The sequence below is a fragment of the Saccostrea echinata genome, unplaced genomic scaffold, assembly GCF_033153115.1.
Source record: "Saccostrea echinata isolate AGI-Se365-2 ecotype Australia unplaced genomic scaffold, CSIRO_AGI_Sech_v1 ptg000002l, whole genome shotgun sequence".
In the NCBI taxonomy this organism is placed as follows: domain Eukaryota; kingdom Metazoa; phylum Mollusca; class Bivalvia; order Ostreida; family Ostreidae; genus Saccostrea; species Saccostrea echinata.
Window position 1 is genome coordinate 7,879,314 of NW_026889751.1, and position 15,040 is coordinate 7,894,353.

At 33.6% G+C, this 15,040-nt stretch overlaps 1 protein-coding gene across 2 annotated transcripts; it reads right to left on the bottom strand.

Moving 5' to 3' along the window:
- Nucleotides 1–7,097: 7,097 nt before the first annotated feature.
- Nucleotides 7,098–14,685, bottom strand: LOC133199820 (leucine-rich repeat-containing protein 74B-like). 2 transcript variants are annotated; one of them, XM_061335648.1, is made up of 11 exons: nt 14,315–14,685; nt 11,386–11,785; nt 10,964–11,154; nt 10,685–10,792; nt 10,455–10,598; nt 10,189–10,356; nt 9,783–9,977; nt 9,497–9,592; nt 8,948–9,220; nt 8,750–8,835; nt 7,098–7,330 (listed from the first exon to the last, which is right to left on the bottom strand). In XM_061335648.1, exons 2-11 carry the CDS (start codon nt 11,783–11,785, stop codon nt 7,186–7,188), a joined length of 1,806 nt encoding a protein of 601 aa, XP_061191632.1. In that variant the 5' UTR covers nt 14,315–14,685; the 3' UTR covers nt 7,098–7,185. The 2 variants fall into 2 exon arrangements, with proteins under 2 accessions (XP_061191632.1, XP_061191638.1); XM_061335654.1 differs by lacking the exon at nt 14,315–14,685 and adding an exon at nt 8,423–8,453 and having other exon boundaries at nt 7,258–7,330; nt 11,386–11,633.
- Nucleotides 14,686–15,040: the final 355 nt, after the last annotated feature.

Genomic DNA, 15,040 nt, shown 5'->3' on the forward strand with positions numbered 1-15,040 from the left:
ACCTTGACTCAAGGTCACTGCTCCAACGGAAGACCTATTCGTTGCTCTGCAACGAGCTCGGCTCTAGTTGTTTATATTATTCATATTTGGAAAAAATATCAATCATATACCAAGTCTATTCAGTTTATATGCAAAGTATTGTGATTCATATCCAATGCAAGGTTCAACTTCACAATGTCATGTTTTGTGACGTTACTCTACACAAACCCTTGACAATGGTCGTATTTAAAAGTTAAACTTGAAAGGTACTCTTTCATTTGTTCCCGGTGTAGGACTGGAACCAATCAGAAAGCAGCTTTTATTGTAGATCAGTTACCTCAAAAAAAATATATAGGAGATTAATTTTGGAAGGTCCTCCTTCTTACAGTCACAAAAGATGTTCTCTAGCTTTTGACCATTTGAAATCTATGGATTAGAAGGATATAATTCTCATTGGTTTGTTTATAATTATATAATTATTTCATTATGTCACGTGTAACCACAAGCCCAATTTTCAAATAGCCATCTTTGTCAAGGGTTTGTATAGACAGAAGGATATCACAAAGCTTTGACATTGTGAGGATTATCCAATGCTATTTACATATGTATTTACTTTTGCATTTGATAAAGATATTATTTTAATCAGAAAACTTTAGTTTATATGAAAAAAAAATATGTAATTAGTTTTGACTTTGTTGTGTACATGTATATTTGTTTTATTAATTTTCAAAGGGGTTTTTCAAATTCTCTACGTTTTACAATGTAATGATATGCAAAAAGATGCAAATAGATTTTTTGTAAATTTTTATTGAGATTTGATTGGAAAATTTAATGCAATATATTTTAAATTTTAAACAGAGGGTTGATGTACTACCTCTTTAGTATACATGTATTTGATCTCTTTTACAGGGGAGGATGGATACAAAATTCTGATGATCTACATCTGAATTTCGGAAAGAGGGTTCGGAAAGGGGACGTACAATAAACCGTTTTACGGGTAGCGAATCGGTTTGTTGTTCACATCACCTAAAAGGTCGGCGTATACAGTAAAACGTCAATCTATTGTGTTCTTTCCTCTGCATCCCATCAAGAATTCATGTGGAAACGTGGCGCGCACGACTTACGTTGAGTTCCATATGTTTTTGTTCATCTTTACGCCTTCGGCTTTCATATCACGGAGGTTCATTGTGCAAAGCTGCGTTAGCGTGACGGCGTGTTGTGTAAAGCTGCGTTAGCATGACCGCGTGTCATTAACAACATGTTATGTGCTGTTGAAAACGCGCTGTTACACTTTTGGCCAAACATCGAGACATCGTAATAATGACTTATTTTTAGTTCATAAGGTATATAGTTCGTTGAGGAATCTACATTTTAAAGAAGAGTACAGAGCTGAACTAAGAATGATAACTCTAAATGTTAGTAACGGAAAGTGTGTGTTTTGTTCGATAAAATTAAAAGCAAAGCACATTTCTTTGTATTGTTGAAATATCATGCCAAAGTTTTTACCACCAGGGCAATTCATACATTTAGATTTCTATTGAAAAATACGCTAGTACTTTGTCCAAATACTTTGAACTAAATGCTTATACTTACAAATGGTGTCGTTTTGTCTGTCTTTTATTAGTCCCCTACCGGTGAAACCGGAGGGGACTATAGGTTTCCTCTGAGTCTGTCCGTCCGTCTGTCCGTCCGTCTGTCTGTCTGTCTGTCCCTCTGTCTGTCTGTCAGTCTGTCCCACTTGGTTTTCCGCACTTTTTTCCTAAACGCTTGCAGATATCGAGCTGATTTTTGGTATGTAAGTGTATCTTGATGAGTTACAGAAAAAGTTTGCATTTCGTTCCGCTTCATTGATTTTTGACTGAATTACGGCCTTTTCAATTTTTACGGGTTTTCCGCAATTTTCTTCTAAACGCTTGTAGATATTGAGCTGATTTTTGGTATGTGGCTTTACCTTGATTAGTTATAGATCAAGTTTGCATTTCGTCCCGCTTCATTAATTTTTGACGGAATTATGGCACTTTCAATTCTTAACGGGAACGGAACCAGATTACACTTGCCGGTAGGGGACTAGTATTGCTAATGCAATACTCTCAGAATGCTTGTTTTCTTGCACATTGGATGGATTAAGCTTTTATATACTAGTATACATGTATATGTACGAGGGTTGTTCGGAAAGTTCGTGGACTACCGTCATAACTTTTTTACTTAACGTCATATTATATCCATATTTGGAAGAAATATTTCAACAGTAAATTTAAATGATGTGTATTAATATTTTATAAAATATCATGCTTTATTTCAAACTTATTTAGACTTATAAAATGCGAAAATCTGATCACGGAGCAGGTCAAAATTTCGTAATTTACAATCAAGACACTAAATAATGTCTGAGGTCATATCTTCTGTAAAATGAAACAAAATCGGAAAAATTCTACACGTTCAAATTAAGAATTGTTTCATCTCTTCTAATTCCAAATTATGACTTAATATTTTGCTTCGTTGAAAAGAAATCAATTTCAGAAGATAAGTGTTCCTCATTGAAAAAGCCAAAAAAGATGACGTCGTAGAACGTCAAGAGCAGTAGTTAACCATACAGTTTAAATTTGTGTTGTACTCTGGAAAAGTTCATTAAAAAAACTCTGAAAATGCCGTAAGAAGAAGGAAATATGTCAAAAACGAGCCATGCATGTGTGTGTACATGGTACAAGCGGTATTTTAATGATAGACTACTCTGCTTAGATGATGGTGATCTCTGACAAAACGGATTACATGTATCTGTAAAAATCTTCTCAAAAACGTCATGCTCAGAGTTTGGCGCTTCACAGATGCTGATCTTGTGAAAGCACACTTATGCAGTGAAAAATATATAACATTGACATACAAAATAATGCTACTGTGACAATTGTTAGCAAGCTAGATTTCAAGTGATAGAGAAACGTTTTTAATGAATGCATTGGTATTCATTATTATTGGGCAATATTGTGTGAAATGTATAGGGAAAGTATTTTTGAGAACTTAATGTCTACCTACCGGTATGTTTTGACGTTACAGTGTTGTTGAGTTTGCTCCGTGGTTACAAAACGTGTTGATTTTAAAATTAAATAACTTGAATTCTATCAAAGCACATGGAATGAAACTTCACACTTAAACAAAATAAATATTTTTACACATGATAATGCGCTCATTTTAAATTTCTTGAAGATAGTATAACAAAGATTGGCATAGTCTACGAACTTTCTTAACAACCTTCGTACAATAGGTAGAATATGCAAATTTAAAAATAAAAGTAATCATTTCTACAATAATTTTTCAGAGCACTTACACACAATGTGTATCTCATCACTTACCACCATCATTTTGCAGTGAATAACAGAATTTCTACTTGCAGAATTAAATCTCAGTTCCTCTGAAATACAATTTAAATGATGAGCAATGTTGTTACCTGCTTTGTGAGCTGGACCAGTACACTTATCGTGTTATCAATCCAATTCTTTTTTCTATTCAACACCTAAGGATATAGATAGTTTTTATAATATATTGTCCCTCAGTCGCTTAATGCGAGATTTTAATATCCATCTGATACTCATTATATTAAATGTATTTTAGAGGAACTTGGATTTAATTCTACAAGTGGTAATCCAACTTATACTCATAGTTCCCTTTCTAAGGAAGAAATTCTTCAAAATCATATGTCAGTTTTGGATATTTTTAATATTCCAAACAACCAAAATGAATTGAATTACCATATCTATATTGGATTCCGAAACTTCATAAAAATCCTTACAAACAAAGATACATAGCGGGTTCCAGTAAATGTTCAACCAAGCCATTTTCTTTACTCCTCACTAAGATATTAACAGTAGTGAAGGAGAAATTTCAAGAGTACTGTGCAACAATATATTCGAGAAGTGGTGTAAATCAGATGTGGATACTTAAAAATTCCAAGGAACTTTTGGAAAATTTGAAATCACAAGATTTACCAAAATCAACAGCTTAAAAACTTACGACTTTTCAACTTTATAAACAACCATTCCCAACGATAAATTAAATTCCAGGCTTTTTGATATCATTGACAGCTGCGTTTCAATAAAAATGTTACTCGTAAATTTACTTACCTTGTCATTGGTCATTGCAAAATTATTTTGTTAAAAAACATTCTGATTGTATACACAAGTACTTTGACATTAAAAAGTTGCTTGAGTTTCTGATTGACAATATCTATGTGGTTTTTGGAGACCAGGTCTTCAAACAATCTACTGGAATTTCCATGGGTACCAATTGCGCCCCCGTTATTAGCAGACCTTTTTTGTATTCATGAAGCAGAATTTGTCCAAAATCTTATACGTGAAAAGAAGAAAACACTTGCTGTGGCCTTCAATTCGACATTTAGATATATCGACAACGTATTGTCAATTTACAATGGTTATTTCCATTCTTATGTCGATACGATATATCCCGGTGAGTTTGAGATAAAAGATACCACAGAGTCTGACACATCTGTTTCATATTTGGATATTTTACTTGAAAAAGACGTTAATGGTAATCTAACAACTAAGCTTTATGATAAACGTGATGACTTTAACTTTTCAATCGTCAACTTCCCTTACTTATGCAGCAATATACCTTCATCACCTGCATACGGGGTTTATATCTCTCAGTTGATTCGATACGCAAGAGCATGCTCTACGTATGTACAATTTCTAAACGAGGAAAATTATTGACAAACAAGTTGATGAAACAAGAACATCAACAGTCTCGTTTAAAGTCATCATTTCGTAAGTTCTATGGTCGATACAATGACCTTGTCAGCAAATACAATTTATCATTGAGTTAAATGCTGACTGACGTTTTTCATACTAATTGCTAGGCCATTATTTACACACTGAATTGTCGACGGATTTCTCCGTTATTTCCCGGTCATGACAAGGAGCACACGGCGGGTGTGACCGGTCGGCAGTGGATGCTCACTCCTCCATGGCGCCTGATCCCATCTCTGATGTTTTGGAGGTCCGTGTTTGCTTTGCTCCTATTTTGTAATGTTTAATGGACTTTTGAGCTTCCACAGAATTCATTATATTTATGAAATTATGTCACCAGTTCATTACAATGACTTTGTTAGCAAATGTAACCATTTAGTCGAATTTGGCTGACTTGTTTCATACACATTGTTAGGCCTTTATTTTTATACTAAATTTGTCTACGGAATGTTCCGTCTACTTGATTAATACAAAGGTATTGTGACCGGTCAACAGTTGATGCTTACTCCTACTAGACACCTGCTCCCACCTCTGGAACTTCCAAAGGTCAGTGTTTTGTGCCTTCTTCACATATTTTCATTGTTTGTATATTATTTTTTAGATCGATCACTGTTCGTTATCTTCACTTTTTACGTTGTAAGATCGGGGTTTATTATGTGAAGTATTTTAGAAACCTCCACTGTTTATCAGACTCAAAGAAACGTTAACTTTCTAAAGTTCTCTTCACCATTAGAAAATTTTTCACGTAATCTTTGTTAATATCAGTTACTCATATAATTGTTAGGTCATGATCATCACACTTAATTGCCTATAGAGCTTTCCGTTTGCCCGATCATGACAAGTTGTGACCGGTAGTTAGGGATGCTTACTCTTCCCTGGCACCTGATCATTCTTCTAAGAGATGTTTTTAAGAGATCCGTATTTTTTTGCTCACAATTTGTATTGTTTAATGGACCTTTGATCTTCATATTTGTTATTAATAACTACTGTAGATTCCTTATTTTACGCGAGTACTTAATATCGCGAAATGGCCCAAGGGCGTCAAATCGCGAGAACAAAAATTCGCGAATCGTTGATTTATCTAGAGATTTTACAAACATTAAAGCGCTATAAAAATAAAAGCGAGTAATTTTATTTCGCGAGTGGTGCTTCTCGCGTAATTACGCGATAATTTATTCCTCGCGTCTATTTAGGAATCTACAGTATTTAATTAGTCCCCTACCGGTGAAACCGAAGGGGACTATAGGTTTCCTCTGAGTCTGTCCGTCTGTCTGTCCCTCTGTCTGTCCGTCTGTCTGTCTGTAGCTCTGTCTGTCTGTCAGTCTGTCCCACTTGGTTTTCCGCACTTTTTTCCTAAATGCTTGCAGATATTGAGCTGATTTTTGGTATGTGTGTGTATCTTGATGAGTTACAGATCAAGTTTGCATTTCGTTCCGCTTCATTGATTTTTGACGGAATTACGGCCTTTTCAATTTTTACGTGTTTTCCGCACTTTTTTCCTAAACGCTTGCAGATATTGAGCTGATTTTTGGTATGTGTGTGTATCTTGATGAGTTACAGATCAAGTTTGCATTTCGTTCCGCTTTATTGATTTTTGACGGGATTACGGCCTTTTCAATTTTTACGTGTTTTCCGCAATTTTCTTCTAAACGCTTGTAGATATTGAGCTGATTTTTGGTATGTGGCTTTACCTTGATTAGTTATAGATCAAGTTTGCATTTCGTCCCGCTTCATTAATTTTTGACGGAATTATGGTATTTTCAATTCTTAACGGGAACCAGATTACACTTGCCGGTAGGGGACTAGTATTGCTAATGCAATACTCTCAGAATGCTTGTTAACTCATGAACTGACTTCTCTATCTTCTTACCTCATTCTCACCTCTTCTTCATTCTGTCTGTAAGTGTCTCAGTGAAATATGAAGTAATCAAGCTCAGAAAGTCCATTGGGACAAAATAAATAGGAAGCAGAGTAAACACGGACAAAATACGTCAGGGGTGAGATCAGGTACAATAGAGGAGTGAGCATCCCCTGCTGAGTCATATACCTACATTTAATTTTGTTTTCGTTTTAACACAAATGTGTGGACACAGGAATTTAATTCTGTCTGGCCATTTCAAAAAGAGAAACTTAAGGTACTTTAGATCATGTCTCTTGGTAAACTTGCTAAATCTTTTGGTTAAGCATTGTGATTCAATTTTAAATCCGATCATAATAGCCAATACTTGCATGACAAAGTAAGGTCAGGTCTTGAACATACACTGGATATCGCTCTGTATGAAATTTTGCATGTGTCCCAAATTCTCAAAGCTGGTGGCTAAGAGGTGCAACAATATTTATTTATGTGACATCCACTGAGTCATGTTTTACGAATTGAACAAAAGAAATAACATTGAAACATGATTGATTTTTCTAAAATGTTCTTCCCAGCAAGAGGATAATTTTATGTCTATGCATAATTTTCGTTAATCATTCTCTTTAGATAGTCCTCGTCTATAAGTTGTGTACTGGAAACATTTCTTCCAGATTTCTTTGCTTCCGCAGCCAGCTTCATTTTCTTTTTTGTGTGCTCCTTTTCTCCGATGACCAGTTCACTACAAAACAAATTAATTAATATTAATGTTTAACTTTTATTAATGCAAGATAAGTGACTGAACAGATTTTAAGGTTGTTGACAGAACTTCTCAAAACTGTTTTTAATCATTTGCAAGAAAATACCCTCAGTTTTAAGACTTCGAATTATATTCTATTCTCATCAATTTTGATCACTTCATCACGACAAGCATAAATACTATGGGAACAAAAAAGGATTCAGGAACACTTGTTTTTTATCAAAAGTGTTTTCTTGCAACACATACTGGTTCATCACAAAAACATTTTTAATAAACATTAAATAAATGATTCGGTCAAAAAAATTAAAGACAAGAAAACAAAACAAAAATTTTAAAAACAAAACTTCTAAGAAAAATACACAGTTAGTTTGCATACACATCCACAAATAAAGGGTTAGACATTTGTATTAGTACTAAACAAAAACTTCTAGTAACATGCACTTTATATATGACACCATAATGTCACTACAAGAAGCATACTAAATCAAGAACCGTAAATCTCTAATTGTGTAATACGTAGAAATTAAGCATTAAATCTATGCCCGATAAGAAACATAAAATTAATATGAAAGGGTTTTTTACTTAATGAAGCAAGCGTATAAGAGCCATGCAAAATTATTTACATGCATTTGTAAGCTACTTCCAAAGCAACCCAACCGCAAGGAATATTAACGGAAAGCAAACTCGGAATCAAACATTACCTTTTGCTCTCGAAAGCTCACTAGATTTCATGCAGAGAGAATAGTATATACATATTAAATTTTATTTGCTAGAAAAAAGTATACATAAGAATTTTCAGTAGAGAGAAGACTACAGATGCATTTCCTACTGCCATGCTTCTATTTATAGAGAAAAGCTACATGAATGACTCTGTTAAAGAAGTTTGTCAATGTATTTCGTGGTTAAAATTATCTATTAAGAACACCTAGGCAAAAAGCTTTGTTGTGCCTGCTCGCCGTGAAATGCGCAGAAATGAAAAATTTATGTCGTGTGTGCGCCGCTAATAATCTATTTCCGGTGCTCTCTAGCAGATTGCTAAATTTATTTGCTTGCAGTGCTACGCAACAAACTTACTCATTTTTCTTCTTCTAAATTTAATATAGCACTAGAGAAAAAATTACATAAACAATAAGTTACTACAATTTAATTTATGCTGCTTTTCTGAACATTGATTAAAGAAGTAAACAGGACATTCGCATTGACGTCATGAGTTTTATTTTAAATCATTTTACATCGCCATTTTAACAGAATGTGCTGACAAAAATTGTTCACACACTTTGTTAGATTACACTCCTTAGATATAAAATTACTGTGAAAAAAATTGTTGCAATTTAGAAATAGTAAATTTCCTTAATGTCGACACGTGTACGTTCATTCAAATTCAGGTCTGATTATATGTACCTGTACTCGATGGAGCCATCTTTGTTTATGTCCAATCCCTCCATCAAAATTTCTAGTTGTCGAATACTTATCTTAACACCAGCTTTCTGAAATACATATTCATATGATAACAAGATAATATTTTAAAGAACTATTTAAAAAATCCACAAAAAAAGCAATCCATGGTGACAAGTAAGGTCATAGGTTAAAATTTCGTACTTTGATCCCCATGATAAACTCTTCTTTGGAGATCAATTGGTTCCCATCCCTATCAAAATCATTGAATAGGTCCACCAGTCTATATCCAGCATCTTTACAGTATTCAATGAGTAGTGCCATTGGATCACGACGGAATTCGCAGAATGGATCATCATATCTGATTGAGCTGAAGTCGAACACTTCACCCACTATGTTACCGTAATGAACCGTTAGGATTCGTTCCTTTTCTAAAGTTTCTTGTAACTCCTTAAAAGCCGGTGTAACCAAGACATCCTGAATATTGAAATCATAAGGCTAATCAATACGCTTTTTAACTTTTTTTATTTACAAATTTCATTATTTGATTTTGCTGCAATATTTTCCTTAAAAGTTATTTTTGTTTTGAAAAAATATGTGTCTACTTTAATTTTAAAGATGAAGTAAATGTCAAAAATATCACGTTTTATCGGACTTGCTTTATCTTCTCAACAATAATACAAAATCCATCAAATGATATCTATTTAAACTACTAAAAGAAATAGGCATAAACGTAAAAATGAAAAGGCTTACAGTTAGATCTAGGACACGAATCTCACTCATGTCGTTGTTAGAAATCACATTCAGCAGTTGAAGAGGGCCATCACCTCCCAAAGGATTGGAAGCCATCTTTCAAAAAAATATAAGTTTAGAATTAAAATTTTACATATTGATTTTTTTCAATGTATAACAAAATCATAGAAACTTATTATCACCAACTTCAAAGTTTTAGTACATGTATCTTCTCAAGAGCAAGTAAATTCCAAAATGAGAATGAAACAGAATCACGCTTTTTCTTTGCTCCTTGTCTGACCCTTACCCTGAGAACCTTTAAAGTGTCATTATGTTGTAGACCCTGACTGATGGCTGCAGCCCCAGCCTCGGGGATCCGGTTATGACTGAGATCCAGCTCTAGTAATGTCCGGTTATTCTTCAAGGCTTTTCCCATCGCCTCACTTCCGTCTTGCGCAAAGCCATTCATGGCTAGATTCAGTACTCTCAAACCATAATTTTCCTGTAAATTTCAAGTTTTCAACAGTTGTGAGCTATAAATTCTTCAAGAAAAAAATATTGTAGTGTGTAAACCAACATTTTTGATTGACATAATTGAATGCTGTTTTATACTATTGCTTTTACATGACTTTATTGGTTTAACTCCACCAAACATCAGCTTAAGACTTCAGGTACCATCCGCAACTTCAGGACTTGAAAATAATGAAAATTACCTGCACACCCTCGGCTATAGCAACGGCCCCTCTAGTTCTCAGGTGATTCCAGCTGAGATCTACGGTTTCCAATGTTTCATTGGTGATCAACACCTCCCGAAGCCAGCCTGCTGCCCTCTCCTCAAAGTTATTATTGGCAAGGTACAAGTGTTTGATCGAGGAATTTTTCTAACAATATTGATAATAAAATTGATGAAACATATACAAAACCAAATAACATAGCAAATTATGCTCAAGTTTCAAAAATAAGTATGATGCAATCTTACCAATAGCATTCTACATATTTTCTCAGCACCATAGTCCTCTATATTATTCCCCGAGAGATCTAGAGAATATATCATGTCATTTTTCTGTAGCATATCACTTATTGCCTCTGCTCCCTCGTTGCCTATTCTATTCTCAGCTAAGTGCTAAAATATATGTGAATTTTTCATTTAAAGACAAATGAATTAGGTAGATCCAAAGTATGGATAAAGATGGACTTCGACTGCCTTACCAATTCTGTTACATAAATATTGTTTTTCAACATTTTCGCCAGGTATATGGACCCCTCGGCTTCTATCCAATTGCCTTCAAGGTTTATTTTCTCAATCTTTTTATTTGTCTGAAAAATAAATACACAGAAATCATTTCTATTCAAAAAATTTATGATTGTTGAAAACAGTCTTCCAAAATTTAAAAGTAAAATTCTTTAAGTGTACTTTTTAGAAACTATATCTTTATTTCTATTTTTCAAAGCAGTGAACCCTACATGTAATGACGACGTAAATTAAACCTTTAGAGGCCAAGCAATGGCCTTAGCACCATTTGGACCCAATCCGTGATACTTCATGGTAAATTCTTTCTCCTGGATGTTATTGAGGAAATAGGACGCAGGGATGACCCCCGTCTCCTCACAGATGTGGAGGTATTTCTTTTCTCCTGTTTTGTCATTCTCAATTTCTCTCTTTTCCTCGTTAATCCATTCTGTAAATCAAAATTACACATTTTTTCATACTACATGTATGTCATTTTTGAATTTATTTTCTTATTACCCACGTGTTAACTGTGTTTGTATTTATAGGCACACCTGTGAATATTCTAAATATGCAATACTTTTCCTTCAATTGTTTTGAAAATAGCTGTTTAGTAATACTTTGAAATCTTCACTATAGTATTTATGAATAAATACAAACAGTAAACAAAATACAAAGGTACCGTCATAGTCCATATCTAGATCAGTGTCATAGTCATCCTTGGAGACTCGTCCATCTTCCGGAAGTTCCTCGAAGTCATCGTCGCTCACATCATCTCCAAACTCATCTTTCAACGTATCATCATCATCTGCGTCCGATTTACTGTGTCTGCTGCCTTCACCATTTCGAAACTCAGTAATAAGTAAACTGTCTGACAGCAAGGCATTCAATGCCAGCATTTTGTCCTCCATGGAACTGCTGCTATTGGCAGCGGAGGAGATTCTTTTGAATTTGGCACTTCCTCGTAGGGAGGGCCTCAGTTTACTGCTGGAGGTGAAGGAATCCATTGAGACGTTACTCCCTCGTCTTTCATCTTCGTCATCTGTTTCCTTAACAGGAACTTTTTCCACAAGTTCCGTCATCTGAATGAAATTTGTGACCGAGTCTTAAATTATCAAATGCAGAGGTGGGTATAGGATTTTGAGATGGAGAAAGAACAAAACCATGAAGATTTACTTTAATGAAAAAACAGACACAAAAGTCTTAATCTTAATTATATTTTGTTTTAATCATAAAAATTACCAAATAATTATAAAATATATATTTTAACATGGTTAGTTCTTTTGGAAGATCTAGATCTGCTCCTCCAATGTGATTACTGGTGTATGATAGTTGAATGTCTTGTTCTTTCTATTCTTTGAAGACCTAAGCTTATCTTTTTTATTGCAAAAAAAATCATTTCTGCAATTATTCTTGTTATTATTTAAGAAAAATAAAAGAATCCATGTATTGAAGCCCAATTTTCTTACGTTTCAATTCCAACAGAAATGCGGTTTTTATAACATTTAATCTCGTCTACGATTAAATCAGATGATTTCAAACTGGGTCAAATGTAAAACCTGCTGCCAAAAAATCATTCTCTTGCCGGACGATTTCAATAAAATGCCCTTATTAATCGTCTTAAAAAAAAATTCAAAGTTCATTCGAGTGACACATGGGGGGTTTATCCGATTGTTCACCATACAAATCAATGTAAAGTGTACATCGAGGACAAATTATGACTGCCATGCGAATGTCAAGGACCCAAATGTGGTAGAAGAGGGGCTAAGTGCTCCGGCCGCTCAGTTGGTAATAAAATACATATTTACCGGTGTTTTCATCTTCCTTTCATTGACGAATAAGTAATTTATACCCGGGTTCTTTGAGTGGTTTATGGGTGCATTAGAGAGCCAATAGAGTGTACTTGAACGCTCATTTTCTATCGATATTTGTTAGAAGTCTGTAAACTAATATGCGCTTTGTGGTCATTTTATGTATTTAGTTCGCCTCATTTTCATTTAATCATGAATATATGACGTCACGCTGTTTTCATTATTGAAGTTTCCAGACAAGATTATTTTATTATTTTTTTTTTATTATTTTTTAACTCAACGTAAAAACTTCATCCCACTTGACTGACAAAAATTAAGATTAAGAAAAATCATGATATAAAAGATATGAATTATTTCTGACTAATTTTTCTGATTTTTTTTTTTTTTTTTTTTTTTTTTTTTTTTTTTTTGAGTTTAGGAAAAAAATAGCACAAGAAAACTTTTTTTATTTAATAATAACAGGGGAAAAAAATCAAGTACGAAAATACTGAATTACTGCAAACATATTGTCTCTGAAAAGTTAAAAAAAAAAACAACAAAAACAAACAAACAAAAAGGAAAAATTGATCCTATAAATTATTTTCGATGGTTATTTGTTTCAAAGTTGTTTATTTTTCTTGTGTTTTGTCTAAGCCTGTGCCTGTCTGTTTGTCAGCTTATCCTTTCGTTACAAGCGGGATTACTCTAAAAGTTATATACATTTTTTTTTAATTCATAATTTGGGAGATATATGTATATGTAGGTAATGGAACATTATGATGGCATGGTAATATTTTTTCAAGTTTGGTAGATGTTTACAGGAAAACTATTTCTTTATTTAGCTTATCATTTCGTTATGAGGGGGTTACCCTAAAAGATCTGTACATTTTTTTTTAAATCCATAATTGTCTGATTGTAGGTATAGGAACATTGCATATGGCATGGCAATTGTTCAGGTTTGATAGGTGTTTACAGTAAAACTACCGCAATTCTAAAAATTATAATAACTTCCATATCAAAAAAAAAATAACACAAGAATGAAATTATTCTTTATTAAACAGGGGCACTTGGGAATCTCCGAATGTTCTTTTCGAATTCCAGGCCTATTTTGGTAAATGGACAAAATTTTAGCATGCCTCTTTCAAAACGTTGAATTACAATACCATTCCATATCTCGATGTTTATTTTATTTAAAAGCAGGTAAAACAAGTCGGTTTTGAACCACTGTAGATATTTTCTCGTTTGCTTAGGTCTGGATAAATCTTTAATGTTAGCCTCAGAATAATTAGATATTAAATGGCGGTAGTTCTATGGGTCTCATGAAATGTCTGAAACGTGAAACGAAATCGAACAATTGAAGTGTTTATCGAGGAAATTGCTGTCGGACAATTGTCTGTCACTCACAGTAAAGTTTAGGAATAAACAATCTTCAGTGCCAGACCAGATATACACCCTTGTGTGTGTATTGCATTAAAAAATGTAAATTATTTATAATTATTATTTGTTTTTGGTTGTTTGTTTGTTTTGTTTTTGTTTTGTTTTGTTCAATAAGTGTCAAAGTTTCATATTATTGATTGAAGGAACAAAACAAGGCAAACATTTTCCATAAAAATATGTACAGTAAAAAATATAAATAAGTCAAACAATACACCATGAACAATCTTAAATCTTATGGTATTTATTCATTCTTATTAAAGAAGTTATTTTGATAATTCATAATCTAATAGACACCCCTGCAGGTTATAAGTATGCATAATTTAAAAAAAAATCTGAATCTCAATTTGAAATAGTTAAGTTGATTGAAATTGCAAGTTTACTTACGACAGTCGGTTGGGTTTATCTGATTGAAGGAAAAAATAGACAGACCCAGGCAATCTCATCCATCTGTTTGTTCTTCTTTCTATCACAAATTTCCGTAGTCTACATATTCCTATGAAAAGTCCTTAAAGTTCCGTTTTCCCCTTGTCTGGTTTGAAAGTCTCGCAGAAAGAAAGTTTAAATGATCTGCAATACAGAACACAAAGCGATTATTTACCATATCGCCGATCAGCTTTTTATGTCAGTTAATCTTTATTGTCATTAGATTAACACAGCTTAACATATAGAAATCTACGCCATGCAAACCTGCATTCTATTTCTTAATCCTTCGGGTTCAATGTTGTACATGCACGCGCGTATGTAACTACGCAAGACTATTGCCTGAATTGGGATTTTTCTTTTCTGTCCTTTTGGCAGGATAATAAAGACATTTTTCTTCCTTGGGGACAATCGATTTCCTCAGTATTTACTCTACCTTTTTATACATCGAAAATCCAATTTATTTTCCTCTTCTATAACGAAGTGATATGTATACGAGGGAATGACAAAAGATATTAAAGGATATAATGCTCATTACGCAACTTGTGGATATTTAAGGATTTTGATTGAACCGAATTGGGGGATTGTTTGTAATATTAATTTAAAGTTAATTCATGGGTTATTTCGATTAGACAGGTTCATTTCGGACCGATTTTCCTTAACATGATGTAATAAATAAGCTGTGGATGT

What these genes read in the sequence shown, in the direction of transcription:
- LOC133199820 (XM_061335648.1), bottom strand. Translation starts at nt 11,785, where the DNA reads ATGACGGAACTTGTGGAAAAAGTTCCTGTTAAGGAAACAGATGACGAA. An exon ending in TCTAGATATGGACTATGACG is followed by an intron (nt 11,155 to 11,385) that starts GTACCTTTGTAT and finishes TTTGATTTACAG; the next exon opens with AATGGATTAACGAGGAAAAG. An exon ending in ACACTTTAAAGGTTCTCAGG is followed by an intron (nt 9,593 to 9,782) that starts GTAAGGGTCAGA and finishes TTTTTTTGAAAG; the next exon opens with ATGGCTTCCAATCCTTTGGG.